Genomic DNA, 18440 nt, shown 5'->3' on the forward strand with positions numbered 1-18440 from the left:
CTGCTGAGGACCTTGCTGATGAATGTTGCCAGCACATCATGCATGGCAGTGGAGCTATTCCTTCAGCTGCAAAGTGACAGTGAGGAGTCAGACAATGATATTGAAACGCCTGACGCTCAAGACACTCAATTGCTTGTGGCAGTAACAGACGTGCTCAGCACCGTGGAACGGCGCCTTTGGGCTTGGGAAACCAGCACTGAGTGGTGGGATCACATCATCCTGCAAGCCTGGGATGACGAGCAGTGGCTGCAGAACTTTCGGATGAGAAAAGCCACTTTTCATGGCACTGTGTGATGAGCTCGCCCCTACCCTGCAGCGCAGGGACACAAGATTGAGAGCTGCCCTGCCAGTGGAGAAGCGGGTGGCTGTTGCAATCTGGAAGCTGGCAACTCCAGACAGCTACCGATCGGTGGCGAACCAGTTTGGAGTGGGAAAGTCCACTGTTGGAATGGTGCTGATGCAAGTTTGCACAGCCATTAATCGCACCCTGCTAAGAAGAACTGTGACTCTGGGGAACGTGCAGGACATTGTGGATGGCTTTGCACAAATGGGTTTCCCTAACTGTGGAAGGGCAATAGATGGGACGCATATTCCTATTCTGTCCCCACTCCACCTGGCATCAGAGTACGTGAATCGCAAGGGGTATTTCTCCGTGGTTCTGCAAGCGCTTGTGGATCACCGTGGGCGTTTCACTGACATTTACTCAGGATGGCCTGGAAAGGTGCATGATGCATGCATCTTTCGGAACAGTGCCCTGTTCAGGAAGCTGAGGGCCGGGACTTTTTTCCCAGACCGCAAGATCACAGTAGGGGACGTCGAAATGCCCACTGTGATCCTTGGAGACCCCGCTTACCCCTTAATGCCTTGGCTCATGAAACCGTATACAGGGAAGCTTGACAGGAGCAAGGACTAGTTCAACTACAGGCTGAGCCGGTGCAGAATGACTGTGGAGTGTGCTTTTGGCCGTTTGAAAGGGCGCTGGAGGTGTCTTTATGGGAAGCTAGATTTGGGGGAAAGCAGCATCTCCACTGTTATATCCGCGTGCTGTACCCTCCATAATATTTGTGAAGGGAAGGGTGAAAGATTCAGTGAGGAATGGACCTCCGAGGTTCGACGCCTAGAGGCTGAATTTGCACAGCCAGAGAGCAGGGCTACTAGAGAGGCCCAGGAAAGGGCTTCAAGGATTAGGGATGCCTTAAGGGAGCAATTTGATGCTGACAGTCAACAATAACGTTTGGTGCCTTTGCTGTGCTCCTTTCTACCTTGGGGTACAATATTTACCACTTTCTGCAATAATAAAAAGTATTGTAAAAGCCATAAAATCCTTTATTCAAAGTACAGTACATAAAAGGCCAGGGGGGTTAGGGTGGTGGACTGTACATTCAGAGGTTTGAATATGTCCTGTTTGGATTGCTGTTCAATGTCTGCTGCACTTCAGGATTACTATGCTGCAGAGTAATGGGGGTGGAGTGCACAGGGTAAGGATTGTAGTTATCAGGGCTGATAGGTGATCGTACAGGCGTTGGGGGCAGCTGTGGGTAATAAGAAACTGGCTACTGGAGAAAGGTGTTTTGTGCAAATACTGGGGAACAAGAAAGAGAGCTTTGGGAGGGTTGTGGGTTACAGATCTGCCTGCATGGCTACGAGAGACTCGAAAAAGAGTCAGTTTGGCGAGCCAGGAGGCTTATGTGCTTTGAGGTTTTTTTGGTAGCCAATTCCTTTCTCCTGCTTTGTGTTTGCCTCCACTCTTACATTTTCTCTCTCCATTCCTGTGTCTTCCTACTTTCTCTGTTGTAGTGATTCATAACTGCTTTGATCAATTCTTCTTTTGATTTTTGCGGATTTTTTCCTCAAGTTCTGCAACCGACGTGAGGCCGGTGATCCGGCTACATTAGTCAAGGTCACTAAAAAAACATAGATAGAAACATGTAATACACAGAGGCTACATTGTTTATTATCACACAGTGAAGGAGTTTGTAGACTTTTTGTAGCATCATTCCCACATACCTAACATAACACAGAGAGGCCAGGGAAGCGAAGGCATGGCGAGCAATGGGGTGAGTGTTTCTGCCCCGACTTCACCTGGGAGGGGGAACTGACTGATGGCTCACTGGGGTTTATCTGCACTGGGTAGAGGAGGTAGCTGGTGGCCTGCACAGGGGACAGTAGGGAACATGAAGCTGGCGAGCTGCTGGCGGGGGGGGGGGGGCGGTCCGCGGAACTGCCAGCCTGCTGGGGTGGGGAGACCGGAACGCACCGCGGTGCCGGCGACCTGCTGGCGGGGGGGGGGGGTGGGGGGAGAGACCGGAACGCACCGCGGTGCTGGCGACCTGCTGGCCCCTATGCAGTTTGCCTGTGTGCAGCCATGGTCCCCCCACCCCTCGCTGCACAGTGGATCGGACGAGTTAGCCTGACCGGGACAAGGACCACGGTGGCTCTCCCTATAAACTTGCGAAAGCACATTGCCCACACTCTGGCTGCAACTTTTCAAGAGATTACCGAGGCCATTACAGAGACGTGATAGAGCAGATCAATGGGCTATTCCACGTTTAGGCATGCATGCAGGCAGCCATAACCCAAACCGTCCTCTCCCAAAACATAAAATCTGTTTACCCCGAGCACGCTCCTCAGCTTCTTCCTCACCAGCAACTTCCAGCTGCTGTGACTGGCTAGCCTCCTCCTGGCTTGAGAAGAGCTCCTGGCTGCATGCCTCCTGGGACTCTGGGGTGTCTCCCTCCACCCCAGTAGCCTCACTCTCGGCTTCCTCTACGCCCTCCCCCACTTCTCCCTCCTCTGAACTCTCCATCGTGCTCCTCGGATTGGCAGTGGGGTCACACCCAAGTATGGCATCCAGCTCCTTGTAAAAACGGCAGGTCGTGGGGCCAGCTCCTGAGCGGCGATTTCCCTCATGGGCTTTGCAGTAAGCACTGCGCAGCTCCTTAATTTTTACCCTGCACTGCAACGCGTCTCGTTCATGGCCCCTTATCAGCAAGGACTGTGATATCTGCCCATAGGTATAATAATTTCTCCGGCTGGAGCGCAGCTGTGCTTGCACAGCTTCCTCACCCCAAACACTGATGAGGTCCTGCAGCTCGGAACTGTTCCATGCTGGGGCTCTTCTGGGGTGTGGAGGCATGGTCGCTGATTGATTGATTGATTGCACTCCACACCTGGCTGAGCAAACAGGAAGGGGATTTTTTAAATTCCCGGGGCATTTAAAGGTGGGGTCAGCTGAGCCCAGGGCAGTAGAGTGTGCAGGATTACCAGAGAGGCTTAAAAGGTATGCTGGGATACCTCCTTATACCCCGGAGATCAATAAAAGCGCTGGTGGGGTCCACACTTGCTGACCAGCGCTGGATCACCAGCGCTGGAATCGCTACACTCGAGGCACGATCGGGTGTACAGCCAGCGCTGCAACCAGGGAGTTGCAGCGCTGGCCGTGCTTTGCAAGTGTGGCCACATCCTGAGTTGCCGCGCTGTAACCCCCTCACCAGCGCTGCAACTCTCCAGTGTAGCCATGGCCTCTGATTTGACCATGCAAGGAAAATTTCAACATTCTTGTTACCAGTCACTATTCCTGTGAACTTGTGTACCAGAGAAAAACAGTTGTTCCATGAACAATTCCAGCTATAACATCCTAAAGTCATTCTGTTGTTTTTTTTGTGTTGTGCTGTACGCACTTATGCCTTTAGACTGTAAAATGTTCAGGGATTTGTTTATGAGACTGGTTATAAACATGGTGCTGAAAACAGATTATGTAAATGAATAATATAAATTAATTAATAATAATTGGGTAGTGTTATGCCATGTTTACAGTAGGAGGCATGAACCAGAATTCTAGATTCTAGCCCTAATTCTGCCACTGACTTACTATGACACCTTGGGTAAGTAATTTAAATTATCATGACTGCTTCCTCATGTGTACAAGGGAATCATGATACCTCTCAATATATAGTTATGGTTGGCATAGCTCCTACACACACACTTGCTGCCAAATTCAGCTTACGTGCAGATGGGGCGGGTGCCTGCACACATCCCCAAGTTGTTTGACCATAGGGTGACCAAACAGCAACTGTGAAAAAACAGGACAGGGGCCGAAGAGCAACAGGGGCCTATATAAGAAAAAAATCCCCAAAAATGGGACTGTCCCTTTAAAAATGGGACATCTGGTCACCCTACCTGACCATGTACTCTTGGGACCGTGGACCATCAGGAAGCACATTAGTAGGCCCCTCTCCCAGCTTTAACAAGAATGCTGACAGCTTATCCTGTGCAGCGTAATCTGTGGATGCCGGGCATGGGTGAGAAGTTTCTCAGGCTCTCTTCTACCAACAGAACATCTGTCTAACACGGAGTAGGATTAGACTGATGACTGTGCAGATTCAGAGCACAGTATCAATCACCAGATTTGCAGTGATCAAAGAACACACACTAACATACTTATGCCCTGAGAACATGTCCCTCAAAACAAAGCTGCTAAGTCTTCCCTGAAAACATATTAAATATGTCTCATAATGCATGGGTATATTTCTTAGCTGAAACGGTTTGTTTCAAAAGATACTAACACCGAGCAAAAACCCCTCTGTTAACCTTAAGCTAAGGTTGCTAAACTATTCCTCACTTACAGCAAGAGCTGAGAGTTAAACCTAAGCTGTGAGTTAAACCGAAGCAAAGCTTTGGAAATCTGCAGGAAAGATTGCCAAAAAATATTAATTCTCATTACATTACAGTTGAGCTCGGAAACTGAGTAATTCCAAGCCAACATTTTAAAAGTGGGATCTTAAAGCCTTTCTGTATTGCACTATTGAAATATATTGTATCTCAATGGATATATAATTCTCCATATATAACTCAAACATCTGCTCATGGATTGCGTCTACATGACTTCTTCAGTTTGAACTGTTGTCCCACATACAGTATTTGATGGAGGGTTTAAGCTCTTCAAGGCAGGCACCTTATATTTTGTGTGTGTTTGGCAAAGCACCATGTACACCTGTGGTACTCTACAAATCATTTCTCTATTTTAGTCATTTCCAAGGTACACGTGCAAAAATCTCTGACTTAACTGCTGCAATCCCTTTACTCAGTCGTTATACAAGCAAGATTCCTACTGACTACAAAACTTGTTTAAGAACTGCAGGATTTGGCTGTATGTGGACACAATGTTAAGGATGCTTAGTTAATCATGGAAATGAGAACATCAAGATTTAATATGTACCTTTTACTCTACCTCTTTACAGTTACTGATGATAACTTTGTAACCCAGGACTTCTAACATGCATGCTGTGACAAACAGAACCCTGTTCATTCAATATGAAGAAGTTACTGAAGACATACAATTACTTTAAGATTGTGACCACTGTTAATTGCAGGCTGAATTTTCAAAAGTACCTAAGTGATTCAGAAACATAGACCATCAGTAGGACTTGTGCTCTTAAATGACATGGGAGCTTTTTAAAGACTCCCACCCTGAATCTTGTTTCATGGCTAACCATTCAGAAAGATTTCAAGGAGAACTTGGGGGGGGGGGGGGGGGAAGAGAGAGAGAGAGAGAGAGAGAGAGAGAGAGAGAGAGAGAGAGAGAGAGAGAGAGAGAGAGAAAAAACATAAGTATAACTGAAAAATATTCCAAAACCAGCCCAGACAGTCACATTAGGAGAATTAATTATTTTTGTTAGGCATTTCCTAAAGCAGTATGCCTGTAACTGCTAAACATCTACTCCAGGTTCAAACAATTGCTTTGAAGTATTAAATGTTACCTGGAAGAAACTGAAAGGCTGTGATTAGTTAAATAGGGTTTACAATGACAAACTGCATAGAAAAGGTCTGAAAAAACATAATCTGGTCACTGATCAAAAAAGTGACCTTATATGTTAATTAAGGCATTCACACTTAAATATAAAAAGGAGGCACATGCCAAAGGAGAGAAACAATAGAAAAGCTTTGCACTGACACAAAAGTGCGTCACAAAGCCGGAGATGCCAGGGTGCAAGTACACTTGCTTAAAGTGCACTCCTAATCTCACCACATAACTCTGTTACAAGCATCTTTTGGAGTCCTCTGTTTATTGTGCTCAACGATTTCTACAACAGAAATAAAACACAGACAAAGCGAAACAAAATTTTAAACTGAGTTTTCAGCTCTCACTGGAAAAAAAAATTCTGGAATCTAGCACGAGACTTGAGAGTCAAGCTGGGTTCCTTCTTTATTTTGCATCATTACCAATAATAAAAGTTCTGCAGACCAGAGTATGGCATCTGTAGTGTAAAAGTCTAAAAATCTAATTTTGTCCCTAGAGTAAGCAGCTTTTAACACTACCTGTAGGGGACATGGCTCTTCACTGCCTTGCATTAAGCAGACGCTTTCAGAAAACTATCCACAATGACTCCAAGATCTGTTTTTTGGGTGGGAACAGCTAATTTGGACCCCCACTATTTTTTATGTAAAGTTGGAATGATGTTTTCCAATATGCATTTATCAACATTGAATTTCATCTGCCATTTTGTTGTCCAGTCACCCAGTTTTGTGAGAACCCTTTGTAAGTCTTCACAGTCTGCTTTGGACTTAAATATCTTGAGTAATTTTGTACCATCTGCAAACTACCACCTCCCTGCTCTATGTGCAGTCAAAAAAAAAGCTAAAGAGAATGTTAGGAACCATTAGAAAAGGAATAGATAATAAAATAGAAAATATAAGTATATAAATCCATAGTACACCCACACCTTGAATACTGCATGCAGTACCATCTCAAAGAAGGTATATTAGAAATGGGAAAGGTACAGAGAAGGACAACAAAAATGATGAAGGGTATGGAACAGTTTACTTACAAGAAGTGATGAAAAAGATTGGGACTGTTCAGCTTGGAAGAGAGACTGAAGGGGGGATATGATAGAGGTCTATAAAATGATGACTGGTGTGGGAAAAATAAATAGGAAAGTGTTATTTACCCCTTCACATAACACAAGAACCAGGGTCACCCAATGAAATTAATATGCAGCAGGTTTAAAACAAACAAAAGGATGACTGTGCATTGGGTGTATAACCTGTGGAACTTATTGCCAGGGATGCTGTGAAGGCCAAGATGGTCAGGGGTACAGCCCCCTGCTCTGGGTGGTCCTAAGCCTCTGACTGCCAGAAGCTGGGAATGGACAACAGGGGGCGGATCACTTGATAATTGCCCTGTTCTGTTCATTCCTTTTGAAGCACCTGGCATTGGCCACTGTCAGAAAACAGGATACTGGGCTAGATAGACCATTGATCTGACCCAGTCTGGCCATTCTTGTGTTCACCCAACTCCCAGCTGGGTGCCTAACACTTGAGTTCCTTTGAAAATCTTGCTGTACAAGTTAAGGGACTACATGCTACTTTTCTCTCTTCTAATAACAACAGTATCTAAGAACAAAATACCTGCTACTTCCCAGTATTAGAAACAGGGCTGCTAGGATGACTTGAAATAATTTGTAGAGATTTTAATTTTTAGCTCTATTACAGATTCATTTCTCTTCAGTTTGTCAGAATGCACTGTTCCTGCCAGGAATGGGGAGAGCAAATCTGGGCCTTAACACTTGGAACAAGAACCTTTCCAAGCCTGAGGTCCCCTGCGGACAAAGGTTCTTGAGTTTAGCTGTCTGTTTCAGCCAGCCTGGCTTTCTGATGAATTAGACAGCCTGCAACTTAACCGAACAGCAATCACATAAGCAGTATCAGACATGTAATTCAAATTCTGGTTTCAGCATTTGTTTCTGCCTCCACGAGCAATGATTTGCTTTGCAAGAATCCACTGAAAGAGGTCAATTTATTCTTTGATATATATGTCCAGCTGTCATTGATGTGAATGGGAATTATGCACACTTTTCAAAAGGAGAAGAACCCCACACGTGAACACGTTTCAATTTCCTAAACAAGAGACTTTTAAAATTTTGCCTTGCAATGACAAATGCTTAAAACATTTATTTAATGGCTGTGCCAAGTAACTTGCAGATTCTCTTTGCTTTCCTGTTTCTTCTGCGTCAGAAAAAAAAATTGCCTTCCAGGCAAAAAACAGTGCAGAAATTACATAGAGACTTTGTTTACTTGTTCTTGAAGTAAGGTGAGCCTGCTTCCTACTGGCAGATCATTTTGGGAGCTGTTCCAGATCATTTCAGAGTTGCTCTCCCATTAACTTGGAGCAGCCCTCAGAGGTCTCTGCTCCACCCACAACCAGCCTCTCTCTGCCTGATCATTGAACAATGATCTTAAGGCATGAAGGAGGAAGGATAGTCTTGTTATTCAAGCACTTAGAAAATCTGGGTTCAAATCCAGCTTCTGCAACAGATTTCGTGTGTGACCCAGAGCAAGTCACTAAATATCTCTGTGCCTTAGTTCTCCACCTGTAAAATTGAGATAAAAATCCTTCCTTTTCCCTGCCTTTTAATCTGTCTTTTCTATTTAAACCATACACTCTTTGGGTGAGGGACTGTCTCCTAACATATCTATGGAGCTTAGCACAATGCAGCCTCTAGTCACTGCTGAAATACATAATAATCACAGCAAACATTTTACAAACATTAGTTTAGCCTCAGAACACCCCTGTAAGGCTAAGGTACTGACAGCCATGAACAGAGTATGTCAGCGGCACATGCAGGAGTAGTTCTCAAAAGCTAGAACTCCTACTCCTCCTGCTCTAGACAAACAGTCCCCTTTGGGAACACAGAAATAACCTTCATACAGAGCAGTCTGTTCTCCTCCTATTCTGAGCAGGAGAGTAAAATGTGCACGTGGAGGAATTCACGCCACAAAATGATCTGGTGAACTAAAGAAAAAGCCCTTCTTAGTCTTCAGCAACCGATAGTCATTCGAAGTGTGAAGAGACCAGTCATACTGACCCCTGTAGAGCAGCTCCCCACTAGAGAAATACCATAATCTTTGTACGTATATCCCCGTTATTACAAGTAACCCCTAAGAAGGCTGTAACAACAAAATCCCATCCCTTCCCCCCACCCTTTGTTTGTTTTCTACATTTGTATATAGTCAGTTCCACTGATTCTCCTGTAAACAAGATCTAATTGATTATACATTAGATCCTTTCTTAAATTTTCTCATCACAATAGGAATAATTGCTGGTGGCAGCAATAATGGAGGTGCTGTTGTGGAAAGGCTCTGGCAGCTGCTGGTGTTTTAAACACTATGTCCTCCAGATCTGCTTCAGCAGACAGCTGCCTACACTAGGACAGTGGTTATTCAGATATGCAGACCCCTGGAGAAATGCAGCGATCTTCCAGGGGGGTACATCTACTTCACTAGATATTTGCCTAATTTTACAACAGGGTACACTGTGACATTCCCCTGGTGTTATCTGGACCAGTGGCCTGCTAGGTCACTCCAATCCTCAACTCTGGGAGCCAGCCTTACCCTGCTCTGCTGTGAGAACCCCCCACTCCTGGGTTGTTTACGCACAGCCTCTGGCATGTAAGCTGCTCCTTGGATTGTACAACCAAATGACAGTAGCCAATATCTCCAGTCCCAGACACAACCCTAGGAACCTCTGTCTTGCAGTGTCCAGTTATGCCCACTGGACACTGTAAGCTTATATGAGCTCATCAGTTTAACAAAGAAATTGATATTTACCAGGCTTGTTATCCCAAGGAGAGTCTGACACACTTCAAACCAAATGCACTGCTTCAGGTACAATAAACAAACAGATGCATTAACTACAACAATACATTTTAAGTGACTATAAGTAAGTCATATTTGGTCAAATGAAATAAAACGCAATCTAAGCTGATCTTAACACTTTCAATGCCCTTACAAACTTAGATGCTTCTCACCACAGTCTGGCTGGTTGCTCTTCAGCCAGGCTCTCCCCTTTGATCAGCACTTCAGTTGCTTGGTATGGTGTCTGCAGATGGAGGTGGATGAGAGGAAGAGCATGGCAAACATCTCTCCCTTTTATCATGTTCTTTCTCTCCTCTTGGCTTCACCCCCCTCCCCACACTTCACAGTCAGGAGAGCATTACCTCATCACAGTCCCAAACTGACCAAGGGAAGGGGGGTGACTCACTCAAGGGTCCAACAGATCCCTTGTTGTTGCCTAGGCCAGCATCCTTTGTTCCTGTGAGGCTGGGATGGGTTTGTCCCATACATGCCCTGATGAGGTGTGAACTACCCCTCTGCTCTTGGGAAGTTTTTGCCCGGGCTTGCTTTAAGCCATGAGGACACATTTTCAGCCCTATAATTAATATACATGAAATTACAACCTATAACAACGATTACTATAAAATTTCCATAACAACAATGCTCAGTTCATCATGAGCCTTCTGAAGACACCTGACATGACAAACTTTGCATAAGATACCACACAATCATATTATAAGGATGAACATGGGGGTGCACAAGGACAGAAGACTACAAAGTCAGAACAAATGTCATACAGCGAATGACTTGTTTATACTGCTTTATATACTATACATTGAAAACCAAGTACAATATTTATATTCCAGTTGATTTATTTTATAATTGTATGGTAATAATGAGAAAGTCAGCAATTTTTCAATAATAGTGTGTGGGACACTTCTGCACTTTTATGTCTGATTTTGTAAGCAGGTAGTTTTTAAGTTAGGTGTAACTTAGGGGTACACAAGACAAATCAGACTCCTGAAAGGGGTACAGTAGTCTGGAAAGGTTGAGAGCCACTGCACTAGGGCACCCATTAATTACCAACAGTGGTAAATATAAGGGGAAAGAAAAAGTTTAACTAAGTCTCTTTTGCCACTAATCAGTCTGTGCTGCTGTTTGTGTGGGTCTTTCACACAGCAACTAGTGAGACAGAACATTTTAAAAAATACCATACCATACACTTTCATAATGATATATTGGCAGGTTTCATAATAAATACTGATTGCAACTCACTTCTTAAACTGATGAGATTCCAAGTTAATGGTGTCCCTTTAAGAATTATAGGCAATTTTCCCACCAGTGGTTTAGCAGTTCCACTCATGCTAACAATAATGAGAGCAAGAGTGCTGACTTGCTGCAGGCATTTTTACCATCAGGTAACATACCAGTCCTATGACTCAGTGTTAACTGTGCAGAACAATGATGTTATGGCTGTGCTGTCAATTCTCCAAAAGCAAGAACCAGCTACTAAGGAGAAGCTTCACTATAAGCTTGGTTATACAGGGATGAATTTGGCCCCTTGTTTTTAAGGCTTTCATGTTTCCTCTGGCTTTCCAGCATTCTCTCTTTCTTTCAACTCAAACCTGAACACTTTCAGCCCTCTTCACAAGTGTTTCAACTGGCCTCCTAAGAGACCACAGATGAGTGCAAATAATCACTTCCTACCTGGAAAGACTCCTGGAGTTCTTTAACAGCTCACTGCTAATTGGAGGGTTAACCAAAGAGGAATTAAGATGCCATCCTTTGCAAAGCCTGTACTTCAGTGGTACAGTAAATGAATGAACGGAGTCCACTTTTTTCTTGCTGATCGGTATATTATTGCTTTGCATTCATTTCCTCTTAACACCGATGGCACAGTCCACATAAAATGCACAGCCTACTTAAACCTTTTGAAACCAAGTCTTGCCCCAAACCTGGGAGGTCCTTCAAGAGGACTCTGACCTCTCCCTGTGTAAATCATGACTTATATAGTTGAACGCATTATTATTTCAAATACGTTCTAATGAGTATTTGCCTACAGTCCAGTTTGTCTTTATCTATATGCCAATTAAAATATTTTATAAATCAAAGGAAAAACCAACAGCATCTGATGGGGGCTGACCCAAACTCAATGTGAATGAGCCCTAGGAGAATTTCTTAATGCTTTAGCTCCTGAGTCAAGTAAATACGCAGGAATCTCAGCTTTATATATATATATATATATATATTTTTTTTTTTTTTTTAAGTTTCAGGCCCTCGTGGTTGTTCAGAAAAGAATGAAAACGTGATGCAAGCACATCATAGAGGCTCAAAAACCAAAGGAAAAAAAAATTCAGAATTTATTATTTTCAAATCCCATTATTTTTAAACCAATCTCATAACTTTGGGAGCTCTGACTCAGGCCTTTTGCACAACCAGCATTGGAAACATGGCGAATATTTTACTCTGCAAAACATTACTCCCAGCCATTTTCTTGTTCCCACACCCTCGACAGCAAGCAGGGTGCCGCTCCAGTTGGCTCTTGTCGGCCAGGGGCTAAGACAAACAGGAGCAAGAGGAGCACAGCTCCTCTTCATCTACTTAAAACAAAGCAAAAAGCTTCCCTTCCTCTCCCCTCACACCGAGCTCCCCCTCCTTGTTGGCTGGTGAACTGAGAGCTTCTCATCAATCTACTTTAAGCACTTCAGTAGCCTGTAGCACTTGGAGGAGCGTGATGCTCACAGGCCCCTCATCCTATTCCAAGTACCAGATCCCCACCACTGTAGCTGAGAAACTTGAGCCTCAAACAGCTGGCAGCAAAACTAGCAAGCTGTCACCAGGCCAAACTCTAATGTGAACGTTCTCAGTGTTTCCTAAGGAATCAGTGATCAGCACAGATCTTCCAAAAAGGACTTGGAACAGAGAAACAGGATGAAAAAAAATGTTACAAGGTAATGTGCTGGGGAAACTTTATTTCACTCAGTATATTGCATTTCTTTTTATTGCATACATAGAAAAGCACATTTCCCACTCTCCATTCACTCTGCTACCTATTAAAACACTGGCCAGCTTAGTTTGGGCCAGCAGAAAGGAAGTTTTCTAGCCACTGAGAGGCACGGTTAATTTATTTGTATCCCTTACACAGAGCCCTAGATGTCCCTGCAAGGAGCCACCTGCTTTCCTAGTTGGCCTGCCATTGTGAACAACCTGTGACCAATAGCTGGTGCCCACATGCTGTCAAGTTGGAAACCAGCTAGGGGAGGTTTTCTGCTTGGGAAGGTAGGCCAAGGAAGGGGACACACTGGCAGAGGAGGCAGGAAGAATGTGGAAGGTTCATTACCTACTGGGAGAAGGAAGGAGAGCAGTGATCATAACATGGGACAGGTAGGGAGTGGAGAGGAGCCATAGGGAGAGAGATAGACCTGGGGTGCAGAGGGCCACAGGACCACAGCAAAGAAGGAAAGAGGAGCAGTAGGCAAGAAATGAGTCAATAATTATTATTATTCATATTATGGTGGCACTTAGGGACCCGAATCATAAACCAGGACCCCTCTGTCCTAAGCACTGTACAAACACACAATAAAAACCAATAACTCTTAGAGCTGGTCTAAAGATAGAAAAATTCTGAATTTTTCAATGAAAAAATTGAGACTTTTTGGGGAACATGCCACTTTTCAACTTATTCTACTTAACTCAGCTCCTCTATTCCAACATGTACTCCTAAAGACAATTGCATTCAACCTTAGGACTCAAAGGGTGAAATCCACACCCTTTTGGTTTCTGTAGTCCAAGGCCGGCTCTAGGCACCAGCAAAACAAGCAGGTGCTTGGGATGGCACATTTCCAGGGGGCATAATTTTGGGCATCGTTTTTTTTTTTTAAACTCACTTCCTCCCATCTCACAACCCTGCAGAAGTGGAGCCACAGAGCAGCTGGGAATCCAGTATGGGAGCTGAGAACCCACGGGACTCTGGGAGCTGTAGTTCCTTGCATAGCTCCCTGCCTACAGAGCTGGCCCTGGAGCAGGGAAAGAACTACATTTCCCAGCAATCCCTTGGCAACTATCAACAGAAAAGTGAGGGGTAGGGAGCAAGGTAGTTGAGCCATGGTGCGAGTCGAAAGGGGTGGCACTGTGAATGGGGAACAAGTGTGCCCAAGGAGTAGAAGGCTTTGCCCCAGATGTTCCCTTCAGAAGACTTCTCCAGACTGCATTAGAGATACTGGTGTGACCTCACCTTGCAGACCCCAAAGAAGGAATTGGGTGGACTAAATGGACAGTTCCCCTCTCTATCTGAAGCCTAGCAAGGGAGGTACATGGATCCCACTAGAATTTAAGATGAAAAGTAAGGGAGCGGAGGCTCTGCTAGGGGACTTCGGCAGCTTTAGATACAGTACCAGGCACGTAGGAGGATTTCCACTTCTGAGCCAGGGAAACAGAAATTGACTTTTCCTTTTCAGATATAGCTAATATTCAGAAAGGGAATCTAGCACCTGCCTTCCAGATTTGAACACCTCAAAATTCAGGAGTGCTCAAGCTCAATTTGGGCAGCTGTTACTTCATTTCTCCCAAATCAAATACACTGATCCATTGTAACTTGCTGTAGAAAAAAGTAGGATAAGAAATGAAGCAGCAAGAAATGCTTCCCAGTGGTTTTTAGGACTGGAACTGCTATTTTCAACAGCTATTGCTCCCCCGCCCTTTTTTTTCCCCAATAGTTTTATTTGTTTAAAAGGAAGACAGTGATATTGCATTGGCAAATTCCCCATAGAAATAAAGAGTAGAACAAAAGAATAATAAAGGCACCTCAACTTTTCCTCATTTATGGAGGACAGTCTTATAATATGCATCCAGATATCCTCCAATCACACAAGCCGAAAATTGTTCCACTTTACTGCAGTTCTGTAACCATATGGAAACCAATCCTGTCTGTGTTCTGTGCACATCCAAAATTCCTGCTGAATGACCTGCCCTGGCAGTTACCAGTGACCCAGGGCTGGGACAGCAGGGGAGTGCGGGTGGCAGGGCCAGCTCCAGGCCACAGCACGCCAAGCGCGTGCTTGGGGCGGCACGCCGCAGGGGGCACTCTGCCAGTTGCTGGGAGGGTGGCAGGCGGCTCCGGTGGAGTTGCCGCAGGCATGGCTGCGGCTCTGGTGGACCTCCCGCAGACATGCCTGAGGCAGCTCCACCGGAGCCGCGGGACCATCGGACCCTCCACAGAAACGCCTGCGGCGGGTCCACCGGAGCCACGGGACCAGCTGACCGTCCGCAGAAACGCCTGCGGGAGGTCCACTGGAGCCGTGGGACCGGCGAGCGGCAGAGCACCCCCCGCGGCGTGCTGCCGTGCTTGGGGCGGCGAAATTGCTAGAGCCGGCCCTGGTGGGTGGGAGGGAAGGAGGGAGCCCAGGGCTGGGCTGGGGGGCAGCCAAAAATGTTTTTGCTTAGGGCGGCAAAAAACCTAGAGCCAGCCCTGCCACAGTCACACCTAAGGGTGCTAGCAAGGCTACAGTGTTATTGGATCCTTTCTCTACAAAGAAGAGGCCAAAAAAGAGTGTACCAAAGTTTAAACCTAGTTTCTAGTTAAGCTAATTAATGTACGCAGCCCCCTTTTAAAAACAGCCTTGTGGAAGTCAATCTAATATTGTACAATGATGTTCAGAAGTGCAAGACTATTCTAATCCTTTCCTTACAGTTCCATACCCCTTTCTGGACTGCTAGATACCATTATAAGTAGCTATACGACTGCCTAGAGCACTGAGGTTAAAAGCCTTCTAATCACCCTGGTTACAATTCCCCAAGTCATTCATGTGTACTCAAAAAATAAACTATGCTGTACTCTCTCTTCACTACAGCTAAAGTCACCCCACCCAATATCAGCTCATTGTTTTAATCACTCTTCTAGATTTCATTGCATAATCAAAAGCCATTCAAGCCCTCTCCGCAGCAGAGCTTTGCATACTGATTACACAAACTTTTCTTCTCCCCCAAGAAAGCAACACATCAGGGGTGCTGGAGCTGCTGCACCCCCTGGCTTGAAGCGGTTTCTACCATATACAAGATTTACTGTTGGTTCAAAGGCTTTCAGCACCCCTATGATACAAATTGTTCCAGCAACCTCGCAATATATTGTCTTGAATACTCTCGTACACTGCCATGGAACAGTTCGATTGCTAAATTATTATACCTCTGCCCGCCCCTTATCCGAGGGCACTGTGTCAGTCAAGCAGTATCAATCAAGGTTTGGCCCCCCTGCTAAGAAAGCCCTCTCAAATGTTTATTATTCTATTATCAGCCAGATTCAAAATGTTTGTGTCTGAGATGGTGATTGCCAACATATTTCCGGCAACATTGGATCTCTGATTTGGCTGCAGGCCTCAGTACAAAATTGACACACCATTTGCTTGCAGGCTGTATGACTCTCTGTCAGCGATGAGTTTGAGACACAGTTACATATTTATGTCTGCCAGCCTTTGAAGCTGTGCTCCGGCTCCGCTCCAGCTCCAGGCAGACCTGAGAGCAGATACAAGCTACATGAAGCTGTGAGATATTGTTGGCCTGATTTAATGAAATAGTTAAGGTGTACTTTGGACCAGTTCACTCCTTTCAGATCAATTAGTGGTTTGGAAAACTATCAGGCCTCATCTCTTGATGAATAACCTCTAACATCACAATTCCACTCACTTATGAACTTCACAACTCCACCAGAGAGGTCCTTTGGGGCCATCTGCCTGTCCCAAGTCAGGATAAAGGAGGAGGGTTGGGTGTGGGGCTAGCAACTCCACCTCGTAAAATAAATCAACCTGCTACAGAAACACCAACAATAGAGACAACAGAGACTTTTACCCTGGAAAAAGAAAGGTCTTCAACTCGAAGATGCATGACGCTGGGTGGTAAAAGCCGTGAGGAAGCCACTAAGCCGATTACCCTTCTTGCAACCAGGAGGATTACCATAGGCACATGGAACGTGAGGACCATGTACGAGTCAGGAAAGACGGCGCAGGCTGCAGCAGAGATGAGGAGCAACAACCTGACCCTATTAGGCATTAGCGAGACAAGATGGACGCAAGCGGGACAGAGACGACTGTTGACAGGAGAGCTGTTGCTGTATTCAGGACATGAAGAGAGCGACGCACCCCACACACAGGGAGTAGGCTTCATGTTGTCCAAGCAGGCACAGAGAGCACTGATTGGTTGGGAGGCACATGGTCCCAGGATCATCACAGCATCCTTCAGAACTAAAATGAAGAGGATTAAGATGAATGTTGTTCAGTGCTACGCTCCAACTAATGACAGCGAAGAGGAGGACAAAAGATTATTTTTACAACAGACTCCAGAAAATATTAGGGATTCTCCCAGACAAAGACATCATCATCCTTATGGGAGACTTTAATGCCAAAATTGGACCTGACAACACAGGATATGAACAAGTCATGGGGACCTACGCTCTGGGAGAGATGAGTGAGAATGGAGAGAGATTTGTGGATTTGTGTGCACTTAACAACCTGGTCATAGGAGGTAGCATCTTTCCTCACAAGCGGATCCACAAGAGTACCTGGGTATCACCAGCAGGCATGACAGAAAATCAGATTGATCATGTCTGCATTAGCAAGAAGTTCAGAAGATCCTTGCAGGACGTTAGAGTTAGAAGAGGAGCAGACGCGGCGTCCGACCATCACTTAGTGGTGGCCAGATTGAAGCTGAAGCTGAAAAAGAACTGGATAGACGCGTCAGACAGAAGAGTGAAGTACAACGTCAGCCTTCTGAAGGACCATAAGACCAAGGAAGATTTTGGACTGAGGCTGAAGAATAAGTTTTCAGTATTACAGGATCGGTCTGAGGAAGAGGAAGACAGTGTACTAAACACATGGCAGAAAGTGAGAGAGACAGACACTTAGTATGCCAGGAAGTGCTTGGAATTAAGAAACACCAGCAGAAAGAGTGCATCACAGCAGAGACCTTGATCAAGATAGAAGACAGAAAGAAGAAGAAGGCAGCAGTCAATAACAGCAGGACTAGAGCAGCAAAGGCCAAAGCTTAAAAAGAGTATGCTGAAGCCCATAGAGCAGTGAAGAGGAATATCAGGAAGGACAAGAGAGAGTATGTGGATGAACTGGCAGCAGAAGTGGAGCAGGCAGCATACAGCGGTAATATGAAACAGCTGTATGATACTACCAAGCGACTGTCTGGAAAGTTCAGCAAGCCAGAACGTCCCGTTAAAGACAAGCAGGGAAAGTCTATAACAGGAATAGAACAACAGATGAACAGATGGGCGGAGCACTTTGAGGAACTCCTGAACAGACCAGCACCACCAAATCCACCAGATATCAACCCAGCCAACGAGGACCTCCCAATTAATTGCGATAAACCAACCAGAGATGAGATCAGAAAAGCCATCACCATGATGAAGAATAGGAAGGCGGCTGGACCTGATGACATCCCAGCAGAGGCCCTGAAAGCAGACCTGGATGCTTCAGTGGAAATGCTGTACCCCCTCTTTGAGAAGATATGGGAAGAAGAAGTGATTCCGGTAGACTGGAAAGAGGGATATCTCATCAAAATCCCCAAGAAAGGACATCTTAGCAACTGTGCCAATTATAGAGGAATCACACTCCTGTCGGTGCCAGGGAAGGTCTTCAACCGAGTCCTCTTAGAGAGAATGAAGGATGCCGTCGATCCACAGCTACGAGATGAACAGGCAGGTTTCCGGCAGAATAGATCATGCACAGAACAGATAGCAACGCTTCGCATCATAGTCGAGCAGTCTATGGAGTGGAACTCCTCGTTGTACATCAACTTTGTTGATTATGAGAAAGCGTTCGATAGCGTGGATC

The 18440-nt window shown here is 45.3% G+C and overlaps 2 protein-coding genes across 2 annotated transcripts in view; both read right to left on the reverse strand.

The window, feature by feature from the left end:
• The window catches only part of ITPR2 (inositol 1,4,5-trisphosphate receptor type 2), a 366766-nt gene that overhangs the window by 324191 nt on the left and 24135 nt on the right, over positions 1-18440 (reverse strand). The window lies entirely within an intron of this gene.
• Positions 1717-3171, reverse strand: LOC127058999 (zinc finger and SCAN domain-containing protein 20-like). Its single transcript, XM_050969585.1, has 2 exons — positions 2614-3171; positions 1717-1904 (listed from the first exon to the last, which is right to left on the reverse strand). Exons 1-2 carry the CDS (start codon positions 3134-3136, stop codon positions 1780-1782), a joined length of 648 nt encoding a protein of 215 aa, XP_050825542.1. The 5' UTR covers positions 3137-3171; the 3' UTR covers positions 1717-1779.

Source organism: Gopherus flavomarginatus, chromosome 1 (assembly GCF_025201925.1).
Source record: "Gopherus flavomarginatus isolate rGopFla2 chromosome 1, rGopFla2.mat.asm, whole genome shotgun sequence".
Lineage (NCBI taxonomy): Eukaryota > Metazoa > Chordata > Testudines > Testudinidae > Gopherus > Gopherus flavomarginatus.

What these genes read in the sequence shown, in the direction of transcription:
- LOC127058999 (XM_050969585.1), bottom strand. Translation starts at nt 3,136, where the DNA reads ATGCCTCCACACCCCAGAAGAGCCCCAGCATGGAACAGTTCCGAGCTG. An exon ending in AGCTGAGGAGCGTGCTCGGG is followed by an intron (nt 1,905 to 2,613) that starts GTAAACAGATTT and finishes ATGTTTTTTTAG; the next exon opens with TGACCTTGACTAATGTAGCC.